Source organism: Pseudophryne corroboree, chromosome 3 (genome assembly GCF_028390025.1).
Source record: "Pseudophryne corroboree isolate aPseCor3 chromosome 3, aPseCor3.hap2, whole genome shotgun sequence".
In the NCBI taxonomy this organism is placed as follows: Eukaryota; Metazoa; Chordata; class Amphibia; order Anura; family Myobatrachidae; genus Pseudophryne; species Pseudophryne corroboree.
The window spans coordinates 453614576-453638495 of NC_086446.1; the positions used below are offsets into that span (position 1 = coordinate 453614576).

Consider the following 23920-nt stretch of genomic DNA (forward strand, 5'->3'; position numbering starts at 1 on the left):
AACACCAACACTCATCATGTTTGTTTTGCAAAGCTGGGTTAACCTCTCAGGATCTGGTTCAGGATGGTTTGTGTGCAAATTGTTTTAGCTTTCACAAGGGTCTCTTGAAAAATACAAGGCAGATTCAGGTGCAGGTTGATCCTCCTTGGGCTATGTTTGCACGAACGTTATCCAGTATAGTTGATCGGATAATTCCAACTCCTGTACCAGGGATAGGTTACACGATTAACCCTTACATGCAGCTTCCCACCTGCGGTTTATCACTTCCAGCAGCAGCCTCTCAAAAGAAACAGGCTGATAAGCCAGTGGTAAGTAAATCTACATCCTCACAGGCTACACATGTTTCAGATGAGGATCCATCGGAGGATGAAAGCTCATTAAACTCTGGTTCGGCATACGAAGAGGAGAAGGAAGGTCTCAGATCAGTGGATATAGTTGAGTTAATTAGAGTACTGAAAGCCATTCTATCCTCGGAAGAATCAGCAGAGCCTGTGTTAAAAACCAAGGCATCTGTGACTAAACGTCCCAAAACAGTTAAGACTGAGTTTCCTGGGTCAGATCAGCTGACGGAAATCATGGAAGAGGCTTGGGCTACGCCCAGTAAGAAGTTTAGAATTCCTAGGAAATGGAATTCCAATTATCCTCTTCCAGCTGGGGATTGTTTAAAGCGGGAGGTGGCCCCCAAAGTAGATAAGCATGTGATTCGATTAGTGCGAAAATCTACATTGCCTTTGCCTTCAACATCATAAAATGATGTCACGGGGATAGGAGAGTGGATGGTTTTTAAAAATAAAAAAAAATCCCTGTCTGGGGCAGTCATAAGACCAGCCATGGCTTTAGCTTGGATGGCAAAGGCAATGGCTGCCTGGGCTGATGCATTGGAAGGGGATCTTTCAATGGCATCTAGAGAGCAAGAATCCCATATAGCACATATAAAACAGGCTGCAATGTTCTTGGAAGAAGCAGCTTTGGATATGGGTACTATTGCCTCCAGGGCATCAGCTTCAACAGTAGCCGCTCGCAGAGCTGTTTGGCTACGTACGTGCAAAGCTGATTCAGAATCTAAGGTTTTGGAATCTTTGCCTTTTTCTGGAGATATTCTTTTTGGTAAAGAATTGACAGATATTTTGGAGTCAGAAACAGACTCCAAGAAAGTAAAGTTTCCTTCCACATACAAATTCAAACCTAAAGTTCTGGCTTTTCGGCCCTTTCGGTCTCAAGGAAAAGCCAAAAAGTGATGGCAAACAGCCCCAATACAACAAGTCTGGTAAGACTAAGAAGCATTGGGCTACCAGAGGACCGGTTGGTAAGACAAAAAATAAGCCATCAGCTTGATGGTGCAGGCCTCAACCTGGGGGACCCCAGGGTAGGGGGCCGACTTCTTCAGTTTGCACAGATATGGCAGCAGTCTACAACAGATGCCTGGGTGCAGCAAGGAGTAGCTCTAGGTTATGCTTTTGCCTTCAAGAAGCACCCTCCTCAAATTTTTTTTTGTACCAGCCCATCTCGGGTAGAGACGAAGGCCAGGGCTTTGCAAAAGGCAGTTCAGAATTTGCTTCAGTCAGGAGTAATTATTCCAGTTCTTCCTGCACAACAAGGACAGGGGTTTTACTCTAACCTGTTTTTAGTTCAGGGGCCAAATGGGTAATTCCGGCCCATTCTCAATCTCAAGGTGCTGAACAAATACATTTGGGTACCTCTGTTTCATATGGAGACTTTACGTTCCATCATTTTGGCCATGGAGCCAGGGGATTATATGGTATCACTGGATATCCAGGATGCTTACCTACATGTTCCTATAGCTCGGTCACATCAGTGCTATCTCAGGTTCGCTATCCCCCACAGCATTTTCAGTCCCAGGCCCTACCTTTTGGGTTAGCTACAGCCCCCAGAGTATTTACCAAGATTATGGTGGTTATGGCAGATTATCTTTCCATACCTCAAGGATCTGTTCATCCTGTCACAGTCTCAGGAATGAGAAAGTCACGTGGCACTCGTGACGAAACGCGTCAGTCTCCGCCCACTCTACCGTAGCTGCAGCAGTGATAGTGGCAAAGACGGGGAAACACGGCTCAGCCGAGCGGGAGTTCTATTGGACTGTGCCATCTGTCCATCCCGCCGTAAGCTGTTTTCGTATATTGGATGAAGCATCGGCATCAAGTGTCCTGCTACACTTCCTCCGTGGATCAACTCACTACACACAGTTGGTGACAGAAAAGGCAACCCCCGTGGAAAGGTAATCCTATCCGAGGATGCTCGGCATTGGGGGTAAGACCACACCACTGTTTTGCTCCAGGAGGCAAACGGACACTTGTAATTAATACTCCGAGCCGCTACATTTCTACTTCAGTGCGCTACAGTTCATTCATTGACTGATACTAAGTTACCATCTGCCGCCTGAACACAGTACAGCCTAATCAGTGCACTGATTTTTTAGAAGAGATACTTTATTCAAAATACTCTTTGCCATTAAATACTGCTGGCCAGCAAGGAATTTTTTTAGCCTGATATACTTAGGATTTATTAACCGTTTATTGGCTATATTATATGGATGTGATTTGTAGTAGAATACTTATTAAATTGTTTTTATACTATTTACCGGCTCTGATTATATTATACTATTGAACATATGAGTAGCTCACTATGAGCCCATGAGCGCAATTCTCTTTCTTTTTGGTGTTTAATAACAGTCTCAGGAATGGCTCCTGTGTCATCTGCAACAAACAATAACGTGTCTCAGAAACATGGGTGGCTCATAAATTGGGCAAAATCGTCTCTGGTGCCGTCACAGCGGATGACTCACTGGGGGCTGTACTGGATTCAAGCCTTCAAAGAGTAATTTTACCTCTGAACAAGATATCCAAAGTTCAGTCAAGGATTCAGGAGCTGCTACACAGTCAAAGGGTATCCATTCACGCAGCAATGCGTGTAATGGGATTGATGGTGACAACATTCGACATGGTGGAGTATGCTCAGTTCCACTCGAGACCTCTGCAGCATCTGATCCTTTCCAAATGAAATGGGTTTCATCAGATGATAAAAACGCAGACTTTGGTCCTTACGGTGAAAGTAAGGCGGTCGTTAGCCTGGTGGCTATAGACATCCCATCTGGACAAAGGGAGACCCTTTTGGTTTTCAGATTGGGAAATTCTGACAACAGATGCCAGTCTCCAGGGCTGGGGAGCAGTGTCAGGAAGGTTTTGTTTCCAGGGGCAATAAACCAAGGAAGAAGGTTGCCTGCCAATAAATATATTGGATCTTCAGGCCATATACAGTACATGGCACTGATTCAGGCAATGGACATCCTTTGGGGGAAAACCAGTTCAGATCCTCTCGGACAATGCGACAGCAGTAGCATACATCAACCATCAGGGATAAACTCGCAGCCAAAAAGATATGAAGAAGGTAAGTCACACACTAAAGTGGGCAGAACTTCATCATCCAGCCTTGCCCGCACTGTTCGTTCCGGGAGTACTAAACTGGCAAGCGAATGGGCTCTACACCCAGAGGTCTTCCAGATCCTGACAAGTGGGGGTTGCCAGAGATAGATCTCATGGCGTCCCGTCAGAGCAACAAAGTTCTTGCATACGATGTTTGTGGATACCCTGTCCGTGAGATGGGACTTTCATCTGGCCTATGTGTTTCCTCCAACCACCTTATTACCCAGGGTGGTGAGAAATATAAAACAAGGAAGAGGTGCCATGATACTAATAGCTCCGTCTTGGCCCAGAAGGCATTGGTACACAGATCTGCAGAGGATGTCGATGGATGCTCCATTCCTACTCCCTCAATGTCCAGATCTACTGACTATCTTGTTATCACAGACATCTGGATCGACTGTCTTTGACAGCGTGGCTCTTGAGACCTCTATCCTGAAGTCAAGTGGATTCTCACAACAGGTAATTCAAACAATGTTCAGAGCAAGGAAACCTTCCTCAGCTCGCATTTATCACTGAATATGGCACCTATATTCATTGGTGCAGTGAACGGGAAATGGACCCTAGGACTTTTAGGATTTCCAGGGTCTTAGCATTCCTTCAGGCAGGAATGGATAAAGGTTTGAAGGTGGCTTCCTTGAGAGTGCAAGTGTCAGCATTGACTGTATGGTTAAAAAAAAAATAATTGCCAACCTACAGGATGTGTGCACTTTTTTCCAGGGAATGCTGCACATTCAACCTCCTTTTGTTCCTCTTACAGTGCCTTGGGACTTAAGTTTAGTCTTAAAGGCCCTTCAAGTTGCCCCATTTGAACCACTTAATAAAGTGGATCTTAAATAGTTGACAGCTAAAGTTCTCTTTCTACTGGCCATGGCGTCAGCTAGAAGAGTGTCAGATTTACGGGCATTGTCATGTCGTTCCCCATTTCTAATTTTTATCCAGATAAAGCAGTTCTCAGAACTAGATCTGGGTATCTTCCTAAGGTGGTGTCTAAATTCCACCTTAAAGAAGAAATTGTAGTCCCGGCTTTCCAGGAACTGGGCCTTTCTGTGGGAGATGCATTGCTGGACATGGTCCATGCCTTAAGGATCTACGTAGATCGTACCAGTGCCATCAGAAAGACAGATTCTCTACGGATTTCACAAGAAAGGATGGCCTGCTGATATGCAGACACTGGCAAGGTGGCTTTGGATGACGATTTCAGAAGCATATTCTCAAGCTGTTCTCCCTGTTCCGGCTAATGTCTCTGCTCATTCTACTCGTAAGGTAGGTCCATCATGGGCAGCACAATGTGGTGCTTCAGCAGAACAGATATGTAAGGAAGCCATATGATCTTCCATTAACACATTCATTAGACATTATGCCATGGATACCTTTGCCTCTCATGACACTGAATTCGGGCAAAGGATTCTCCTGTCCAACCAGGAGCGTCCCCACCACTAAATTGCTTTGGGAAATCCCAATGTTATCGTGTGGATAACCTGTGGACCCTGCCGGAGAAATATACGTTATGGTAAGAACTTACCGTTGATAACAGTATTTCTCCTAAGTCCACAGGATCCACAGGGATCCCACCCTGACGCACCTGATTTGAGGATCCTTTTACTCATTAACCTCTTCCTTCTTGTACGGAAGGGTGTACATGTGTGTTCTTCTCGCCTGATTAGGACTATCTATGATGCTCCTGCCTTGAGATTTGGGAAAACAACTGATTTGCCTGAGCCAGGAGGCGGGGATATATGGACGGGCCCGTTGCATGCTGGGAGGCCGAAAAGCTTTGACCAATTGGTGCAAATCCGCGGTCGCTTCATCATATCCCAATGTTATCCTGTGGATCCTGTGGACTTAGGAGAAATACTGTTATCAACAGTAAGTTATTACCATAATGTATATTTATACGGTATGTAATATTTCCCTAAATTGCTACTTCTAGTTTTATGGCTCACCAACTCAAGAAACCCCAACAGCGTCCCAGTATGGCTATAAAATGTCACTTTTATACAACACTAATGCTAAATCGCACATTACAGAGGATTACACGATAAATACAAGGCTGGCAATTCTTGTCATTAGAAAACCAGGTTTTCACCTTTCACATACCTAATAATGAAATCCACACATCGACCATAAAAGCTTAACACATTTAAGGATTTCCCCATTCTGACAGTAGGTTAGTGAGTGCACAATCGCCAGAATGTATGTATTCATTACTATTCAATAAGCAGCTATGTAAACCCCCTTTAGTTTAACAGACTTGACCCAAACCATTATTTCTCACCTGTCCATTAGGTGCATTTCTCAGTGACACGCCATTTATTTCATCAATGATGTCTCCTGCCAGAACTACTTCATCTACTTCAGTCTGGCTATCTGGCAGCACTTCTATCACAAACACTCGGCCCTCCTGATACCTGGAGGAATAGGAGTAACTACAATAGGTTTCTACGTTACAACATAACCTTTGAGTTAATGCCACCATAATTTAAATAAAATGCATTAGTTTTAGGCACAGATGTAAAACCAATAAAAGGAGAAAACTTATGGCTTTCAGGTGTGTGCATTACAAAGAAAAAACAAATATAAACCCATGGCGCTGGACTGGGAATTCATAACATATAATTACATGGATGAACCAAGCAGTTTTTAAAAGGGTTGCCAACCAATAACTACACATGAAAAATAAAAATAAGAATTTACTCACCGGTAATTCTATTTCTCGTAGTCCGTAGTGGATGCTGGGTACTCCGTAAGGACCATGGGGAATAGACGGCTCCGCAGGAGACTGGGCACATCTAAAGAAAGATTTAGGTCTATCTGGTTTGCACTGGCTCCTCCCGCTATGACCCTCCTCCAAGCCTCAGTTAGGACACTGTGCCCGGAAGAGCTGACACAATAAGGAAGGATTTTGAATCCCGTGTAAGACTCATACCAGCCACACCATATAACTCGTGATAGGAACCCCGGTTAACAGTATGATAACAACGGAGCCTCTGAACAGATGGCTCGCAATAACAACCCGATTTGTGTAACAATAACTATTTACAAGTATTGCAGACAATCCGCACTTGGGATGGGCGCCCAGCATCCACTACGGACTACGAGAAATAGAATTACCGGTGAGTAAATTCTTATTTTCTCTAACGTCCTAGTGGATGCTGGGGACTCCGTAAGGACCATGGGGATTATACCAAAGCTCCCAAACGGGCGGGAGAGTGCGGATGACTCTGCAACACCGAATGAGAGAACTCCAGGTCCTCCTCAGCCAGGGAATCAAATTTGTAGAATTTTGCAAACGTGTTTGCCCCTGACCAAGTAGCAGCTCGGCAAAGTGTGTAAAGCCGAGACCCCTCGGGCAGCCACCCAAGATGAGCCCACCTTCCTTGTGGAATGGGCTTTTACAGATTTAGGCTGCGGTAGTCCCACCGCAGAATGCGCCAGCTGAATAGTGCTACAAATCCAGCGCGCGATAGTCTGCTTAGAAGCAGGAGCACCCAGTTTGTTGGGTGAATACAGGATAAACAGCGAGTCAGTTTTCCTGACTCCAGCCGTCCTGGAAACATAAATTTTCAGGGCCCTGACTACGTCCAGTAACTTGGAATCCTCCAAGTTCCTAGTAGCCGCAGGCACCACAATAGGCTGGTTCAAGTGAAACGCTGATACCACCTTCGGGAGAAACTGAGGACGAGTCCTCAACTCTGCCCTATCCATATAGAAAATCAGATAAGGGCTTTTATAGGACAAAGCCGCCAATTCTGACACACGCCTGGCCGAAGCCAGAGCCAACAGCATGACCACTTTCCACGTGAGATATTTCAAATCCACAGTCTTAAGTGGTTCAAACCAATGTGATTTCAGGAACTCCAAAACCACATTGAGATCCCAAGGTGCCACTGGGGGCACAAAAGGAGGCTGAATACGCAGAACTCCTTTGACAAAAGTCTGAACTTCAGGCAGTGAAGCCAGTTCTTTCTGGAAGAAAATCGACAGGGCCGAAATCTGGACCTTAATGGACCCCAATTTGAGGCCCAACGTCACCCCTGCTTGCAGGAAATGCAGGAATCGACCCAGTTGAAATTCCTCCGTTGGGGCCTTCCTGGCCTCACACCAAGCAACATATTTCCGCCAAATGCGGTGATAATGTTTTGCGGTGACATCCTTCCTGGCTTTGATCAGGGTAGGGATGACTTCCTCCGGAATGCCCTTTTCCTTCAGGATCCGGTGTTCAACCGCCATGCCGTCAAACGTAGCCGCGGTAAGTCTTGGAACAGACAGGGCCCCTGCTGCAGCAGGTCCTGTCTGAGCGGCAGAGGCCAAGGGTCCTCTGAAAGCATCTCTTGAAGTTCCGGGTACCAAGCTCTTCTTGGCCAATCCGGAACCACGAGTATAGTTTTCACTCCTCGCCTTCGTATTATTCTCAGTACCTTGGGAATGAGAGGCAGAGGAGGAAACACATAAACCGACTGGTACACCCACGGTGTTACTAGAGCGTCCACAGCGATCGCCTGAGGGTCCCTTGACCTGGCGCAATATCTTTTTAGCTTTTTGTTGAGGCGGGACGCCATCATGTCCACCTGTGGTCTTTCCCACCGGTTTACCAGCATTTGGAAGACTTCTGGATGAAGTCCCCATTCTCCCGGGTGGAGGTCGTGCCTGCTGAGGAAGTCTGCTTCCCAGTTGTCCACTCCCGGAATGAACACTGCTGTCAGTGCTAACACATGATTTTCCGCCCATCGGAGAATCCTTATGGCTTCTGCCATTGCCCTCCTGCTTCTTGTGCCGCCCTGTCTGTTTACATGGGCGACCGCCGTGATGTTGTCTGATTGGATCAGTACCGGCTGGTTCTGAAGCAGGGGCCTTGCTTGGCTTAGGGCATTGTAAATGGCCCTTAGCTCTAGAATATTTATGTGAAGCGAAATCTCCTGATTTGACCACAGTCCTTGGAAATTTCTTCCCTGTGTGACTGCGCCCCAGCCCCGAAGGCTGGCATCCGTGGTCACCAGGACCCAGTCCTGTATTCCGAATCTGCGGCCCTCTAGTAGATGAGCCCTCTGCAGCCACCACAGCAGCGACACCCTGGTCCTTGCCGACAGGGTTATCCGCTGTTGCATCTGGAGATGGGACCCGGACTGAGAATCCAGCCGTGCTGTTGTAGCACTTCCCGAGAAAGTGCTACCCCCACTACCAACTGTTCCTTGGACCTCGCCTTTATCAGGAGATCGTCCAAGTACGGGATAATTAAAACTCCCTTCTTGCGAAGGAGTATCATAATTTCGGCCATTACCTTGGTAAAGACCCTCGGTGCCGTGGATAACCCAAACGGCAGCGTCTGGAACTGATAGTGACAGTCCTGTACCACAAATCTGAGGTACTCCTGGTGAGGAGGGTAAATGGGGACATGCAGGTACGCATCCTTGATGTCCAGGGAGACCATGTAAACCCCCTCGTCCAGGCTCGCAATAACCGCCCTGAGCGATTCCATCTTGAACTTGAACCTTTTGATATAAGTGTTCAAGGATTTTAAATTTAAGATGGGTCTCACCGAACCGTCCGGTTTCGGTACCACAAACATTGTGGAATAGTAACCCTTCCCTTGCTGAAGGAGGGGTACCTTGACAATCACTTGCTGTGAATACAGTTTTTGGATAGCCACCAACACTGCCTCCCTGGCAGAGGGAGTTGCTGGTAAGGCAGATTTTAGAAAACGGCGGGGGGGGGGGGGGGGGGACGTCTCGAATTCCAGCCTGTACCCCTGAGATACTACTTGAAGGGCCCAGGGATCCACCTGTGAGAGAGCCCACTGTGTGCTGAAATTTCTGAGACGGGCCCCCACCGTACCCGGATCCGCCTGTGAAGCCCCAGCGTCATGCTGTGGACTTACCGGACGCGGGGGAGGACTTTTGCTCTTGGGAACTGGCTGTATGCTGCAGCTTTTTCCCTCTACCTTTGCCTCTCGGCAGAAAGGATGCGCCTCGAGCCCTCTTGTGTTTATGGGGCCGAAAGGACTGTACTTGATAATACGGTGCCTTCTTTTGCTGTGGGGTAGCCTGTGGCAAAAATGTCGATTTCCCAGCCGTAGCTGTGGAAACGAGGTCTGAAAGACCATCCCCAAACAGTTCCACCCCCTTATAAGGCAAAACTTCCATGTGCCTTTTTGAATCGGCATCACCTGACCACTGCCGAGTCCATAACCCCCTTCTGGCGGCAATGGACATTGCGCTTATTTTTGATGCCAGCCGGCAAATATCCCTCTGTGCATCACGCATGTATAAGACAGCGTCCTTTATATGCTCTACTGTCAGCAAAATAGTGTCCCTATCCAGGGTATCAATATTATCCGACAGGGAATCTGACCACGCCGCAGCGGCACTGCACATCCATGCTGATGCAATCGCTGGTCGCAATATAATGCCCGTGTGTGTATATATAGCTTTTAGGGTAGCCTCCTGCTTTCTATCAGCAGGATCCTTTAGGGCGGCCGTATCCGGAGACGGTAGTGCCACCTGTTTTGATAAACGTGTAAGCACTTTATCTACCCTAGGGGACGTTTCCCAACGTGACCTATCCTCTGGCGGGAAAGGGTACGCTGCCAATAACCGTTTAGAAATTATCAATTTCTTATCGGGGGAAGTCCAGGCTTCCTCACACACCTCATTTAATTCCTCAGATGCAGGAAAAACTACTGGTAGTTTTTTCTCACCGAACATAATACCCTTTTTTGTGGTACCTGGGGTACTATCAGAAATGTGTAATACATTTTTCATTGCCTCAATCATGTAACGGGTGGACCTATTGGAGGGTACACTAGTCTCATCGTCGTCGACACTGGAGTCGGTATCCGTGTCGACATCTGTGTCTGCCATCTGAGGTAGCGGGCGTTTTAAAGCCCCTGATGACATTTGAGACGCTGGAACAGTCACAAGCTGAGTAGCCGGCTGTCCTATGTCGTCAAACCTTTTATGTAAGGAGCTGACACTGTCACGTAATTCCTTCCATAAGTCCATCCACACAGGTGTCGACTCCTCAGGGGGTGACAATACATTTACAGGCATTTGCTCTGCCTCCACATCATTTTCCTCATCATACATGTCGACACAGCGGTACCGACACACAGCACACACACAGGGAATGCTCTGACAGAGGACAGGACCCCACAAAGCCCTTTGGGGAGACAGAGGGAGAGTATGCCAGCACACACCAGAGCGCTATATACCACAGGGATATCACCTATAAAGAGTGTTTTCCCTTATAGCTGCATATGTATATTATACTGCGCCTAAATTTGTGCTCCCCCTCTCTTTTTTACCCTTTCTGTAGTGCAGGACTGCAGGGGAGAGCCAGGGAGCGATCCTTCCAGCGGAGCTGTGAGGGAAAATGGCGCCAGTGTGCTGAGGGAGATGGCTCCGCCCCTTTTTCGGCGGGCTTTCTCCCGCTTTTTGTGTTATTCTGGCAGGGGTAATTTACACCTATATAGCCTCTGGGGCTATATATGGTGTCAGTTTTGCCAGCCAAGGTGTTAATATTGCTGCTCAGGGTGCCCCCCCCAGCGCCCTGCACCCATCAGTGACCGAAGTGTGTGGTGTGCATGAGGAGCAATGGCGCACAGCTGCAGTGCTGTGCGCTACCTTGGAGAAGACAGAAGTCTTCAGCCGCCGATTTTCCAGACCTTCTTGCTTCTGGCTCTGTAAGGGGGACGGCGGCGCGGCTCCGGGAACGGACGACGAGGTCGGGTCCTGTGTGCGATCCCTCTGGAGCTAATGGTGTCCAGTAGCCTAAGAAGCCCAAGCTACCACCACTTAGGTAGGTTCGCTTCTTCTCCCCTTAGTCCCTCGCTGCAGTGAGCCTGTTGCCAGCAGGTCTCACTGTAAAATAAAAAACCTAAACTATACTTTCTTTCTAGGAGCTCAGGAGAGCCCCTAGTGTGCATCCAGCTCGGCCGGGCACAGAAATCTAACTGAGGCTTGGAGGAGGGTCATAGGGGGAGGAGCCAGTGCACACCAGATAGACCTAAATCTTTCTTTAGATGTGCCCAGTCTCCTGCGGAGCCGTCTATTCCCCATGGTCCTTACGGAGTCCCCAGCATCCACTAGGACGTCAGAGAAATAAACAGTGCTGCGTTCATCAGTCTATTGCAAAAATACAAATAGGCAGATTGTTCTTTGATATTTGACTTTACATTGGGGGTCATTCCGAGTTGATCGCTTGCTAGCTACTTTTTGTAGCGCTGCAATCAGATAGCCGCAGCCTATGGGAGAGTGTAATTTCGCTTTGCAAGTGTGCGAACGCTTGTGCAGCCAAGCGGTATAAAAAGTCTTGTGCAGTTTCTGAGTAGGTGTGAACTTACTCAGCCACTGCGATCACTTCAGCTTGTTCGTGTCCGGAATTGACGTCAGACACCCGCCCTGCAGACGCGTGGACACGCCTGCGTTTTTCCAAACACTCCCAGAAAACGGTCAGTTGCCACCCACAAACGCCTTCTTCCTGTCAATCTCCTTGCGATCGGCTCTGCGAATGGATTCTTTGTTAAAGCCATCGCTCAGCAACGATCCGCTTTGTGCCCAAACAACGCGCCTGCGCATTGCGGTGCATACGCAGTTTTGCCGAGTTTTGACCTGATCGCACCTCAGAGAAAAAACCTAGCGTGCGATCAGGTCGGAATGACCCCCATTGTCATAGGACTGAGTACGAAATCCCATCAGTTAGAATCTCAACAGCCAGATTCCAGACACATCCCGGCAAGTATTTTCACCCTACCCCTAATCCTAACCCATCCCTCCTGCAGCTTAACCCTAACCTCCCTTATTATGGGATATTTTATATGTGGTTTGTTGGCAGGACAGTCTCATGATTTCCAGATTATAGATTAGAGCAGTGTTTCCCATCTCCAGTTCTCAAGGACCCCTAACAATGCATGTTTTTCATGTCTCCTCTGTGGATCTTTTAAAATGTGTCAGTGGTGTATGGAAAGCATGTACTGTTAGGGTTCCTTGAGGACTGGAGTTGGAAATCCTGGATTAGAGACTCTAACAAGTATTCGTTTAATTTTAATTAACTTCATTTCATTTAGTTTCCTTTCAAAAATTATAGTCTTATTTACCAAGAAAAGTTTCCATTGTTTGTATAGTCTTACACATATAAAAGTGCCATGTACAGTCTATAATATGTAAAAATAAAGCAGCCAGACAAAGAAGTAAGAAGTAAGGGTTTGGCAGGAAGGAGAACTAGTAGAACCAGTTACTGAGACGGTTGTATACCTTACAGCAGAGGCTGCACTACAGTATGTTACAGGTTGGAGGGTGGGGTAATTGTGATATGTTGCAGAGTACAAACCTGGTTACACCCATTAAATTGACATAACCAATAAACTTATGACAGTTCAGTGAAATGGGCACAGATAAGCTCAGATAAAGATAAGCTTTTTGGAGTGTGTCCCAAGTTCTATATAGTGAATATGAAGGCTGCAGCTCTTAAAAATAAATCGCAACAATTGCACTTTAGGGCATATTGTATAACAGCTTCATGACCAGAGGAAGTTTGGTGCTTAATGACTGGGAGGGTTATTGTGATGTACAGGCTGAGTATCGCTTATCCGAAATGCTTGGGACCAGAGGTATTTTGGATATCGTATTTTTCCGTATTTTGGAATAATTGCATACCATAATGAGATATCATGGCGATGGGACCTAAGTCTAAGCACAGAATGCATTTATGTTTCATATACACCTTATACACACAGCCTGAATGTCATTTTAGCTAAAAAATTTAATAACTTTGGGTAAAACAAAGTGTGTACACTCACACAATTCATTTATGTTTCATATACACCTTATACACACAGGCTGAAGGTCATTTAATACAATATTTTTAATTACTTTGTGTATTAAAGTTTGTGTACATTGAGCCTTCAGAAAATAAAAGTTTCACTATCTCAGTCTCACACAAAAAATTCCGTATTTCGGAATATTCCGTATTTCGGAATATTTGGATATGGGATACTCAACCTGTATTGGGTTTTCCAGGAATATTTTATTTCAAAGTTTGCAGATTTCAGAAGAGATAGGACTTTCATTAGTTAGCATATAAGATAAAATATATTGTCATTTAATGAATACTATATGAGGAGTATCCATAGCAAAACCAAACTAAAATGACCCCAAAATCACCTGCTCTCCTAAGTATGGTGGTGCTAGAAATAGAAATTTTGGTCCAAAAGCAATGTTTCTTTTTTTTTCTACCCAATATTATTCCTCTCAGAGGAGACTATATGAGAGATTACATCAGAATCCAATAGTTCTCTATTTGTAGCATTATAACAGCCCTTATATTAAGATCTCATCTAGGTGTACCTATCTGTACTGCTATTTGTAGGGACTGTAAATCGTGCACAGAATGAAGTGTGAAAGTGTATAGCACATTGGCATTTAGCAGTGTCATTTTGAACACAGTGGGGCCAATTCTGGAGTCATGTCAGCATACTGTGCATGCACCAAAGAAATCGGCTTCTGTGCATGTGGCAGGTCAGATATCCACCCAGAGATCACTGGTGCATACGGATGTATCTGCCTGTCAATAGACCACATTTCATGTGAGATGGGCGTTTCTGGGTGGCGACCATGCAATTGCACCAAAATCTTCTGTCTCATTGGACTGTCATGGGCATTTAAGCCCACTTCCTTGCTCAGTCGCAGTGTGAGGACGGAGATGGGATCTGTATCAGATGAATCTCTTTCACTCAGCATGGTTCTGGTTTAAGTCCTAATACTAATAAGAACAGCTGCTGCTGCGGATGTAAGCACTGTGGGCAGTATGGGCTTCCACATGCAGCCGCACAGAGTTTTACTTTAGAAAGGATTCTTTCATTAGCACAAACTAGTGAGTAGGCTGCCACAGCCATACGGAAAAGTGTAATAATTAGTGGCCCAGGAACCACACCTTATGGTTCCTAGCCTTCCCACAGGACCCCATGACTGTGTGTATTATTTTGTAGCACTCCCACAGCCCTGCTGCACGCCAAGTTCCCTGACGGATTGTATAAAATCTGTAACATTGGATAACTCGGGCTTTATGTTGTTTCGATATCTAAGACCACAAAGTGCTGCCTTCCATGGGAGATAGATAGATAGATAGATAGATAGATAGATAGATAGATAGATAGATAGATAGATAGATAGATAGATAAAAATAGAATTTTAAATTCCTAATGGTAAATCCTTTTCTCGTAGTCCATAAGGGATATTGGGGGAATCTAGTACGATAGGGTATAGACAGGGTACAAAGGAGCCAGTGCACTTTAAATTTCTTCAACTGGGTGTGCTGGCTCCTCCCCTCTATGCCCCCTCCCACAGGCAGTTACAGGTAAAAATGTGCCCAAAGGAGAAAGGACATATATGAGAGAAGGAACATGACAACAGAAAAGGTGGCGAGATTTAGACACCAGCACACCACTAACACACAACAACCAGCAACAGCTGGTAACAAAACAGCAACAGCTGTACATGTAACCATAAAAAGAGAACCTGCAGAAAAGACACCACACCCTTATGGACTACGAGAAATGGATTTACCGTTAGGTAATTAAAATCCTATATTTTCTCTAGCATCCATAAGGGATATTGGGGGAATCTAGTATGATGGGGACGTCCCAAAGCTTCCAGAACGTGCGGGAACGTGTGGAGACTGCTGCAGCACCACCTGCCCAAACTGGGTATCCTCTTTGAGCAGGGTATCAAACTTGTAGAACCTCACAAAAGTGTTCTTCCCCGACCAGGTAGCAGCTCGGCAAAGTTGTAAGGCCGAGACTCCACCCAGGCAGACCCCACTGATCTCGTAGAGTGGGCCTTCAGAGACTTAGGAACAGGAAAGGCTGCTGACACATAGGCTTGTTGAATCGTAATCCTAATCCAACGAGCAATGGACTGCTTTGAAGCAGGACAACCCTTTTTGTGCGCGTCATAGAGCACAAACAAAGAATCCGTCTTTCTGATCCAAGCCGTTCTCTTGACATAGATTTTCAAGGCTCGCACAGCATCCAATGCTTCCGGAGGAGCAGAAACGCCAGAACTCGACTGAACCACAATTGGCTGATTCAAGTGAAACACGGAGACAACCTTCGTCAGGAACTGCTGTCTAGTCCGGAGCTCCACTCTGTCCTCGTAAAAGACCAAGTAAGGACTTTTACACGATAAGGCCCCCAATTCTGAAACACATCTAGCAGAAGCCAGGGCCAGTAACATCACCATCTTCCACGTGAGGTACTTATCTTCTACTGTCACCAGAGGTTCGAACCAGGACGACTGTAGAAAATTCAACACCACATCCAAATCCCAGGGTGCCGTAGGCAGCACAAACGGAGGTTGTATGTGGAGAACGCCTTGCAAGAAGGTCTGAACTTCTGGCAACACTGCCAATTTCTTCTGGAAGAAAATGGACAGAGCTGAAATCTGGACCTTAATGGAACCCGGACGTAAGCCTTTATCCACACCAGCCTGCAGGAAACGTAGTGGAACTCTGCAGGTGGATATGTGCGTTCCTCGCGCCAAGAGACATATCTCCTCCAGATATGATGATAGTGCTTTGACGTCACAGGCTTCCGGGCCTGAACCATGGTTGCAATAACCTTTTTGGAAAGGCCCTTGTAAGCTAGGATGTTCCACTCAACTTCCATGCCGTCAAATGCAGACGCCGTAGGTCCGGGTAGACGAACGGTCCTTGTTGAAGAAGGTCGCTTCGCAGTGGCCAAGAGTCTTCGATGGACATGTCCAGAAGGTCCGCGTACCACGCCCTCCGAGGGCCAATCCGGGGCAATTAGAATTGCATGGACTCTCTGATGTCTGATGCGTTTGAGCATCCTTGGGATCAACGGAATTGGAGGAAACAAGTAGACCAGCCGGTAAGGCCAAGGCGACGTCAGGGCATCCACTGCCCTCGCCTGAGGGTCCCTGGTTCGTGAACAATACCAGTGAAGCTTCTTTTTGAGATGAGAAGCCATCATGTCTATCTGTGGGCAGCCCCACCGGTGGACGATCTGTTGGAACACCTGCTGGTGGAGACCCCACTCCCCCGAGTGAAGATTGTGACGACTCAGGAAGTCTGCTTCGCAGTTGACCACTCCCGGAATGAAGATTGCTGACAGTACTCTTGCATTTCTTTCTGTCCAGAGGAGTATTCTTGACACTTCTCGCATGCAGGCTCTGCTTTGCCGATTGATGTATGCCACTGCTGTGGCGTTGTCCGACTGTACATGGATCACATGATCCCTGAGTAAGGGAGAGGCCTGAAGCAGAGCATTGTAGATTGTCCGAAGTTCCAGAATGTTGATCGGAAGGAGGCTTTCGTGGGCTGACCACCTGCCCTGGAACTGCGCCTCTTGGGTAACAGCTCCCCATCCTCGGAGACTTGCATCTGTCGTGAGGAGGGTCCAATCCTGAATCCCAAAACTCCGGCCCTCCAGGAGACTGGAGGACTGCAGCCACCACAGGAGGGAAATCCTGGCCTGAGGTGACAGCCGTATCATCCGGTGCATCTGTAGATGTAATCCGGACCATTTGTTCAGGAGATCCATCTGAAACGTCCTGGCATGGAACCTGCCGTTTTGGATTTCCTCGTATGAGGCGACCATCTTGCCCAATAATCTTATGCAAAGATGTATGGACACTTTAGCAGGCTGAAGCACCATGCGGACCATTTCCTGAAGCGTTCTGACTTTGTCTTCTGGTAGGAATACCCTCTGGGCCACCATATCAAACGACATCCCCAGGAACAGGAGCCGTTGAGTTGGCTCCAGGTGGGATTTCTGTAAGTTGAGGATCCACCCATGGTGTGACAGAAGCTGGACAGTGCGGTCGATGTGGAGCAACAATAGCTCCCTTGATCTCGCTTTTATCAGAAGATCGTCCAGGTAAGGGACAATATTGACCCCCTGGACCCGGAGTTGTAACATCATCTCTGCCATTGCCTTTGTAAATACCCTTGTAGCTGTGAACAGACCTCAAGGGCAGCGCCTGGAATTTGTAGTGATCGCCCCGCAGGGCAAACCTCAGGTATGCCTGATGAGGCAGCCAAATCGGAATATGGAGGTAACCGTCCTTGATGTCCAAGGAAACCATGAATTCCCGTTCTTCCAGGCCCGCAATCACTGCTCTCAAAGATTCCATCTTGAACTTGAACACCTTCAGGTAAGGATTCAATGACTTAAGATTCAAAATGGGCCTCACTGAACCGTCCGGCTTCGGCACCACAAATAGGTTGGAGTAATAACCCCCGCCTCATTGTGGTATTGGTACCGTAACAATGACGTGGGACTGGACCAACTTTTGGATGGCCTGTTGCAGCGTAACCCGCATATCCTCCAAAGCTGGTAAGCTTGATTTGAAAAATCTTAGGGGAGGAGCACTGTCGAACTCCAGCTTGTAGCCGTGAGAAACGAGATTCCTGACCCAGGTATCCTGGCAGGAAGTCTCCCAGACGTGGCTGAAGTGACGCAGACAAGCTCCCACCTCGAGATCCCCTCGGGGTGGGTGGGCACCGTCATGCTGAGGCCTTAGCGGAAGCAGAACTGGTGGTCTGTTCCTGAGAGCTGGTGCTGGCAGGGTTTCTTGACTTACCTCTGGTGCCTCTAGCCACATTGTAGGCACCCCTGGCCCTAAAGCGAAATCTGTGAGAATGAAAGGACTGGACAGATGGCCCCGGGTAGGAGCGTCTCGCCGGCGGGGCTCCAGAGGGGAAAAACTTGGATTTCCCGGCCGTAACCTTGGAAATCCAGGTATCCAATTCAACCCCAAAGAGCCATTCCCCAGAAAAGGGAAGTGACTCCACACTACATTTGGATTCTGCGTCCGCAATCAACTGACGTAACCACAAGGCCCTGCGCACCGACACTGCCATGGCAGAAGTCCTAGCATTAATGTTCCCCATTTCCTTGAGTGAATCACAAAGGACACGTGTAGTGTCCTGAATGTGTTTTATTAGGGTTACCATAGTAACCAAAGGCATATCCCCCGAGAGGCCTCCCTGAATTTGAGTGGCCCAGGAATGAATGGCATGGGTCATCCAGCAACCCGCAATGTACGGTCTTTGCGATAGACCAGCTGCTGTGTAAACAGACTTTAGTGTAGTCTCTATCTTCCTATCCCCAGGGTACTTCATAGTAAAGGAGCCCAGGGTGGGCAGCACTGCCTTTTTTGACAGGCGAGAGACCGATACATCCACCCCAGGGAGCTCTTCCCCAAATTTCCTGCCTTCAGGAGCGAATAGGAATGTGCACATAAACTTCCTGGACATTTGGAATTTTTTGTCTGGATGTTTCCAGGCCTGCTTAAATAGGTCATCTAACGCTGGAGAATCAGGGAAAGTGACATTTGGCTTGTTTTGTACAAAGAAAAACGACTGCTGAGATGCAGCGTCCTCTAGAGGGAGCGTCAACACATCCCTTATAGCCAAAATGAGGGGTTCAATACCCTGAGCAGCATCTGGATTCCCACTAACGGGATCCAGGTCATCCCCATCATCCTGTACATCATCATTTGTATCAGATAGTAGAGCAGGCAACCCATGCTTCTGTGGTCCTGCACGAGAGGTTGGGGGCTGTGCATCTGCCCTAGCAGCTAAATCTGCAACAGCTTTTTGCAGTGGCTGAGTTTTCTGTACATTTGCAGTTTGCATGACATATCTGACATCATTGTCTTAAGAGACTCTAACCAGCGGAGCTCTGAACCCTCTCCCACAGCCCCTTCACTGGCTTGTGAAGATTGACTGCATTTATCACAGGAAAATACAGTATATAATGGAGAGAATCTGGTGTGGCAAACGCTGCACAGTTTGTGTTTTCCCATAAACAACATACATACAGACAGTGGCTAATGAGAGGAGACACAGAGGTAGAGAGGAACACCAGCACACCCTGAGCTGCACTGCTGTCAGCTCTGCTAAAACACCGTAAGCAAGAATAAATTGTGTCCTATATAAGATCAGGATAGTGTTCACAAGCGGCTCTCCCACTTTGCTACACCCTGTACCAGATATCCAGCGTGGCTGAGAAGTCAGGAAGCGCTGTGTGTGCTATATATGGCTGCAGTAAGCAGAGGAAGGCGCCAAAACGCCTGCATGTCCCGCTCTGAGGTAGCTCCGCCCCCTCCAATGGCGCCGGAGTTACATATATAGATTATACTGGCAAAGTCTCCAAAATAGCTTAAAACATCACACAAGTGCTAGTCAAGCCCTGTTGTGCCAGTTCTACACGGGGGATCTTAGCGGGACCCCCCAGGGAGGATCCCGTACACCGCGCCCGTGGTCAACCGCACTTTGAACTGGGGGACCCCCCTAGCGGGACCCCCAGTTTGTACTCACCACCGAAGTGACCTTTAGGCAACGTTAGGGGTGTGCGGCATGCTGCGGCTGTGACAGCCAAGGCGCAATGCCCCGCTGAACAAACAACCTCTCAGGATGGTGGTCCTGCGGCGGGGAAGCGGCTCTGACACCTTTCAGAGGCCAGTAACTGCCCCCCCTAACTCCCACGGTGCAGCAATGCTGTTGCCCAGACAGCATAGCGAAAATAATAAAAGTTTTAAAAGAAAATGAAAAATGAAACTCTCTGGAGCTGAAAGATGCGCATCCTCTACTGAGGGCACTTTTTTTCTAAACTGCCCTGTGGGAGGGGGCATAGAGGGGAGGAACCAGCACACCCAGTTGAAGAAATTTAAAGTGCACTGGCTCCTTTAGATCCCGTCTATAACCATTGTACTAGATTCCCCAATATCCCTATGGATGCTAGAGAAAGTTGATTTATTGTTATTGGTTAGAACACATCACAGTTAAAAGCATAAAATCATAATGCAACAAAATGCTGCGGTACAGGAAAACGCCACACACAATGCATGTGTACTGTTGGTCAGATGGCCTTTTAATTTCTCACCTCAACACCATTCCCAGTTCTCGGCATGGCACAGTGTCATAAACAGCACACACCTAGGGTGACACATGAAACATTAGTAGTTTCCCTAAATGTCTAATGTTTCCCCCACTTTTCTTAAACTGCTTGCAGACTAGTGATAAAACATAAACACTATTATACTTAAATATTAGTTCTTGGCTTCACACAATTTTCTTACATAACATCAATGGGCCTGATTCAGGTCCCGACTGAGAAGAGGCAAATGCAGCAAAGTACCGATGTTCAGTACTTTGCGCATGTGCAGTACAGGTCTGTGACGTAGGACACAGATCCGCAGCAGACTGTCAGTGATTAACAGTCTACTGCTGTTTAAGGGCAGGAAGGGATCAGCGACAGCCTCCATTTCCCAAAACAGAGGCATGCTGACACTATTGTGATAGAGGAACAAGGCAAGGATCTCTGCCGGATGATGGCGAATTCCTGGTCTCTTTGTTGCATTTTTGCAGCCGCTGGTCTGTGCCACCCCATGGTCACACAGCCAGCTGATGGTGTAGCAGATGATCTGATGATACGTCCTAGTCCTAGTACACAGCTCAGATGACTAATGCATGCAGGAGGTATGACGCCTCCTGCTGCATTACCATATTAGTGCTATCGCTGCTGCCTCTATGTAAGCCAACATGCATTATTACAATTATACAATATATGTGCGTGTGTGTAGAAATATACAATGTGGTATTATGTCAGTGAGGTAGCATTATTATATTTAATTTAAACACTGAGGTTCTAAAACACTCACATATAAGTTGTTTTATTTACATTTGCCTGTTGCCATTCCATACACAAATATGTAGCTTATTCTTTCCCTCTGCATCATTCCTGAGTATTTTCCTGTGTTCTGCACATTAATTCCATTATCAAGTCTAGAACATTACAACTGGGTGTACGACGATATTTACCGGCGCTCGGGATCCCGGCCGGAGCCCAGTACACCGGCGCCGGGATTTTGACTGCCGGAATGCCAGCAGCGGGGCGAGCGCAAAAGAGTCCCTTGTGGGCACGGTGGCACACTTTTCCCTCCACACCCCAAGAGGGAGAATAGTTGTCAGTATCCCGGCGGTCGGATATCAAGTGCCTCCCCATCAAAATATGGGGGTAATTCCAAGTTGATCGCAGCAGGATATTTTTTAGCAGTTGGGTAAAACCATGTGCACTGCAGGGGAGGCAGATATAACATGTGCAGAGAGAGTTAGATTTGGGTGGGTTATTTTGTTTCTGTGCAGGGTAAATACTGGCTGCTTTATTTTTACACTGCAATTTAGATTGCAGCTTGAACACACCCCACCCAAATCTAACTCTCTCTGCACATGTTATATCTGCCCCCCCCTGCAGTGCACATGGTTTTGCCCAACTGCTAAAAATTTCCTGCTGCGATCAACTTGGAATTACCCCCTATGTCTCTTCCTTACATGATTTAGTTAAAACATCAAGGGCTGATTCAGAGTTGCAGGCAAGTCTGTTTGTGGGAGCGTGCATCGTCAGCAACATAGTTCATACAAACTAGACAATATCATGAATGCAGAGCCGGATTAACAATGGGGCGAATGGAGCTGCAGTTCCAAGCCCCTCAATGAAATTAGGCCCAGAGAGATCCACTGGAGGCTGTCAGCGTGTAAAGGAAATAATTTTTTTTTCCTGTTACAGCCAGCGGCCCGCGCCGGAAGCCATCCAAGGTCAGGCTCCCCTTCCAACACCCCCCACCATACACCCCCTGTTTGGCTAGTTTGCTGGAATCAAACATACAAAGCCAGTGCTGGAAGTGCCGCTCAGTCAGTGCACATTTCTGCACACTGACTGCCGCTGCATACCACCCCCTTCTTCATGGTATTGGTGGATAGAGATGGAGAGCCGGGTCAGGAGGCTGCAGGGGCCAACCCACTCGCCACTTGCCGCCTACCTGGACTCCCAGCTAAGTAGGTGGCGGAGCGCTAGGAACAGAAGGAGATGGCGACTCTATGGGGGTAATTCAGACCCGTTCGCACTGCGCACACACGTCGTTGCCCGGCAACAGGGGTCGCCGGGTTACGTCGTGCTCAACGAAGAAAGCGGTCGCAGAGCCGACTGCAAGCAGATTGACAGAAAGAAGGCGTTCCTGGGCGTGTCCGGACCATTGCCTGACGTTTTTGGGGAGTGGAGAAGAAAACGCAGGCGTGTCCTGGAGAACGGAGGGCGGATGTCTGACGTCAAAGCCGGCCCCAGCATCGCTGAGATCGTCGCACAGGGTAAGTATGTCCAGGGCTAGTCTTGTTCTGCTTGAAATTTTTTTAGCTCAGCAGGGCTGCACAAGTGATCGCAGCCCTGCAAAGCTAAAATACACTCCCCCATAGGCGTGGACTAGTTGATCGCAGCAGCAGCAAAAAGTTGCTGGCTCCAATCAACTTGGAAGGACCACCTAAGAACGGGAGCAGGCACACCGGGGGCACAGCATCTAACAGGTCAGTGATGCTTTCTATACTGAGCCAAGTCACCCACTCTGAGTGTAGCTGTAGAGCCGGGAGCCGGCATGTGTTCTGCCACACGCCCTGTTTGTGCTACACACTGTCATCTTTTGCTGCCCTTGTCCACCAGCAGCACCTGCTCCCAGCTGCATCCCTATAGCACCCACCTTACCGGGGCACTGCCTGGGTTCTGGCTGCAGGGGTTCAGCAGTGGTGTAACCCCCAGCTCCTCTCTCCCATTAGGCTGTCTATTCTGTGTGCTAGGGGAAGTTATACTGGGCACATGCACATTGAGGGAGTGAGGTGCAGTGGTATGAGAAGGGAGTAAGGTGCAGGGGTATGAGGAGGGAGTGAAGTGCAGGGGTATGAGGTAGTGAGGTGCAGGGGTATGAGGAGGTAGTGAGGTGCAGGGGTATGAGGAGGGAGTGAAGTGCAGGGGTATGAGGTAGTGAGGTGCAGCGGTATGAGGAGGTAGTGAGGTGCAAGGGTATGAGGTAGTGAGGTGCAGGGGTATGAGAAGGAAGGAGGTATTGAGGTACAGGGGTATGAGGAGGGAGTGAGGTGCAGGAGTATGAGGCGGAAGGAGGTAGTGAGGTGCGGGGGTATGAGAACAAACCCACAGAACTGGTTACACACCCGCATACAATAGGCCCCCTCATATATTTCAGCTCCAGACCCATGTGGACCTTAATCTGGCACTGCATGAATAAGGGCCCTCATTCCGAGTTGTTCGCTCGCAAGCTGCTTTTAGCAGCATTGCACACGCTAAGCCGCCGCCTACTGGGAGTGAATCTTAGCTTAGCAGAATTGCGAACGAAAGATTCTCAAAATTGCGAATAGAAATTTCTAAGCAGTTTCTGAGTAGCTCGACACTTAGTCTGCCACTGCGATCAGTTCAGTCAGTTTCGTTCCTGGTTTGATGTCACAAACACACCCAGCGTTCGCCCAGACACTCCCCCATTTCTCCAGCCACTCCCGCGTTTTTCCCAGAAGCGGCAGCATTTTTTCACACACACCCATAAAACGGCCAGTTTCCGCCCAGAAACACCCACTTCCTGTCAATCACACTCCGATCACCAGAACGAAGAAAAAAACTCGTA

The 23920-nt window shown here is 47.7% G+C and overlaps 1 protein-coding gene across 1 annotated transcript in view; it reads right to left on the reverse strand.

Moving 5' to 3' along the window:
• The window catches only part of LOC135055958 (uncharacterized), a 179550-nt gene that overhangs the window by 122912 nt on the left and 32718 nt on the right, over positions 1-23920 (reverse strand). The window contains exons 8-9 of the mRNA XM_063960586.1: positions 20344-20396; positions 5716-5848 (exon numbers count right to left, since the gene is read on the reverse strand). Coding sequence (XP_063816656.1) covers positions 5716-5848; positions 20344-20396 — 186 coding nt within the window. The remainder of the gene's footprint in view (positions 1-5715; positions 5849-20343; positions 20397-23920) is intronic.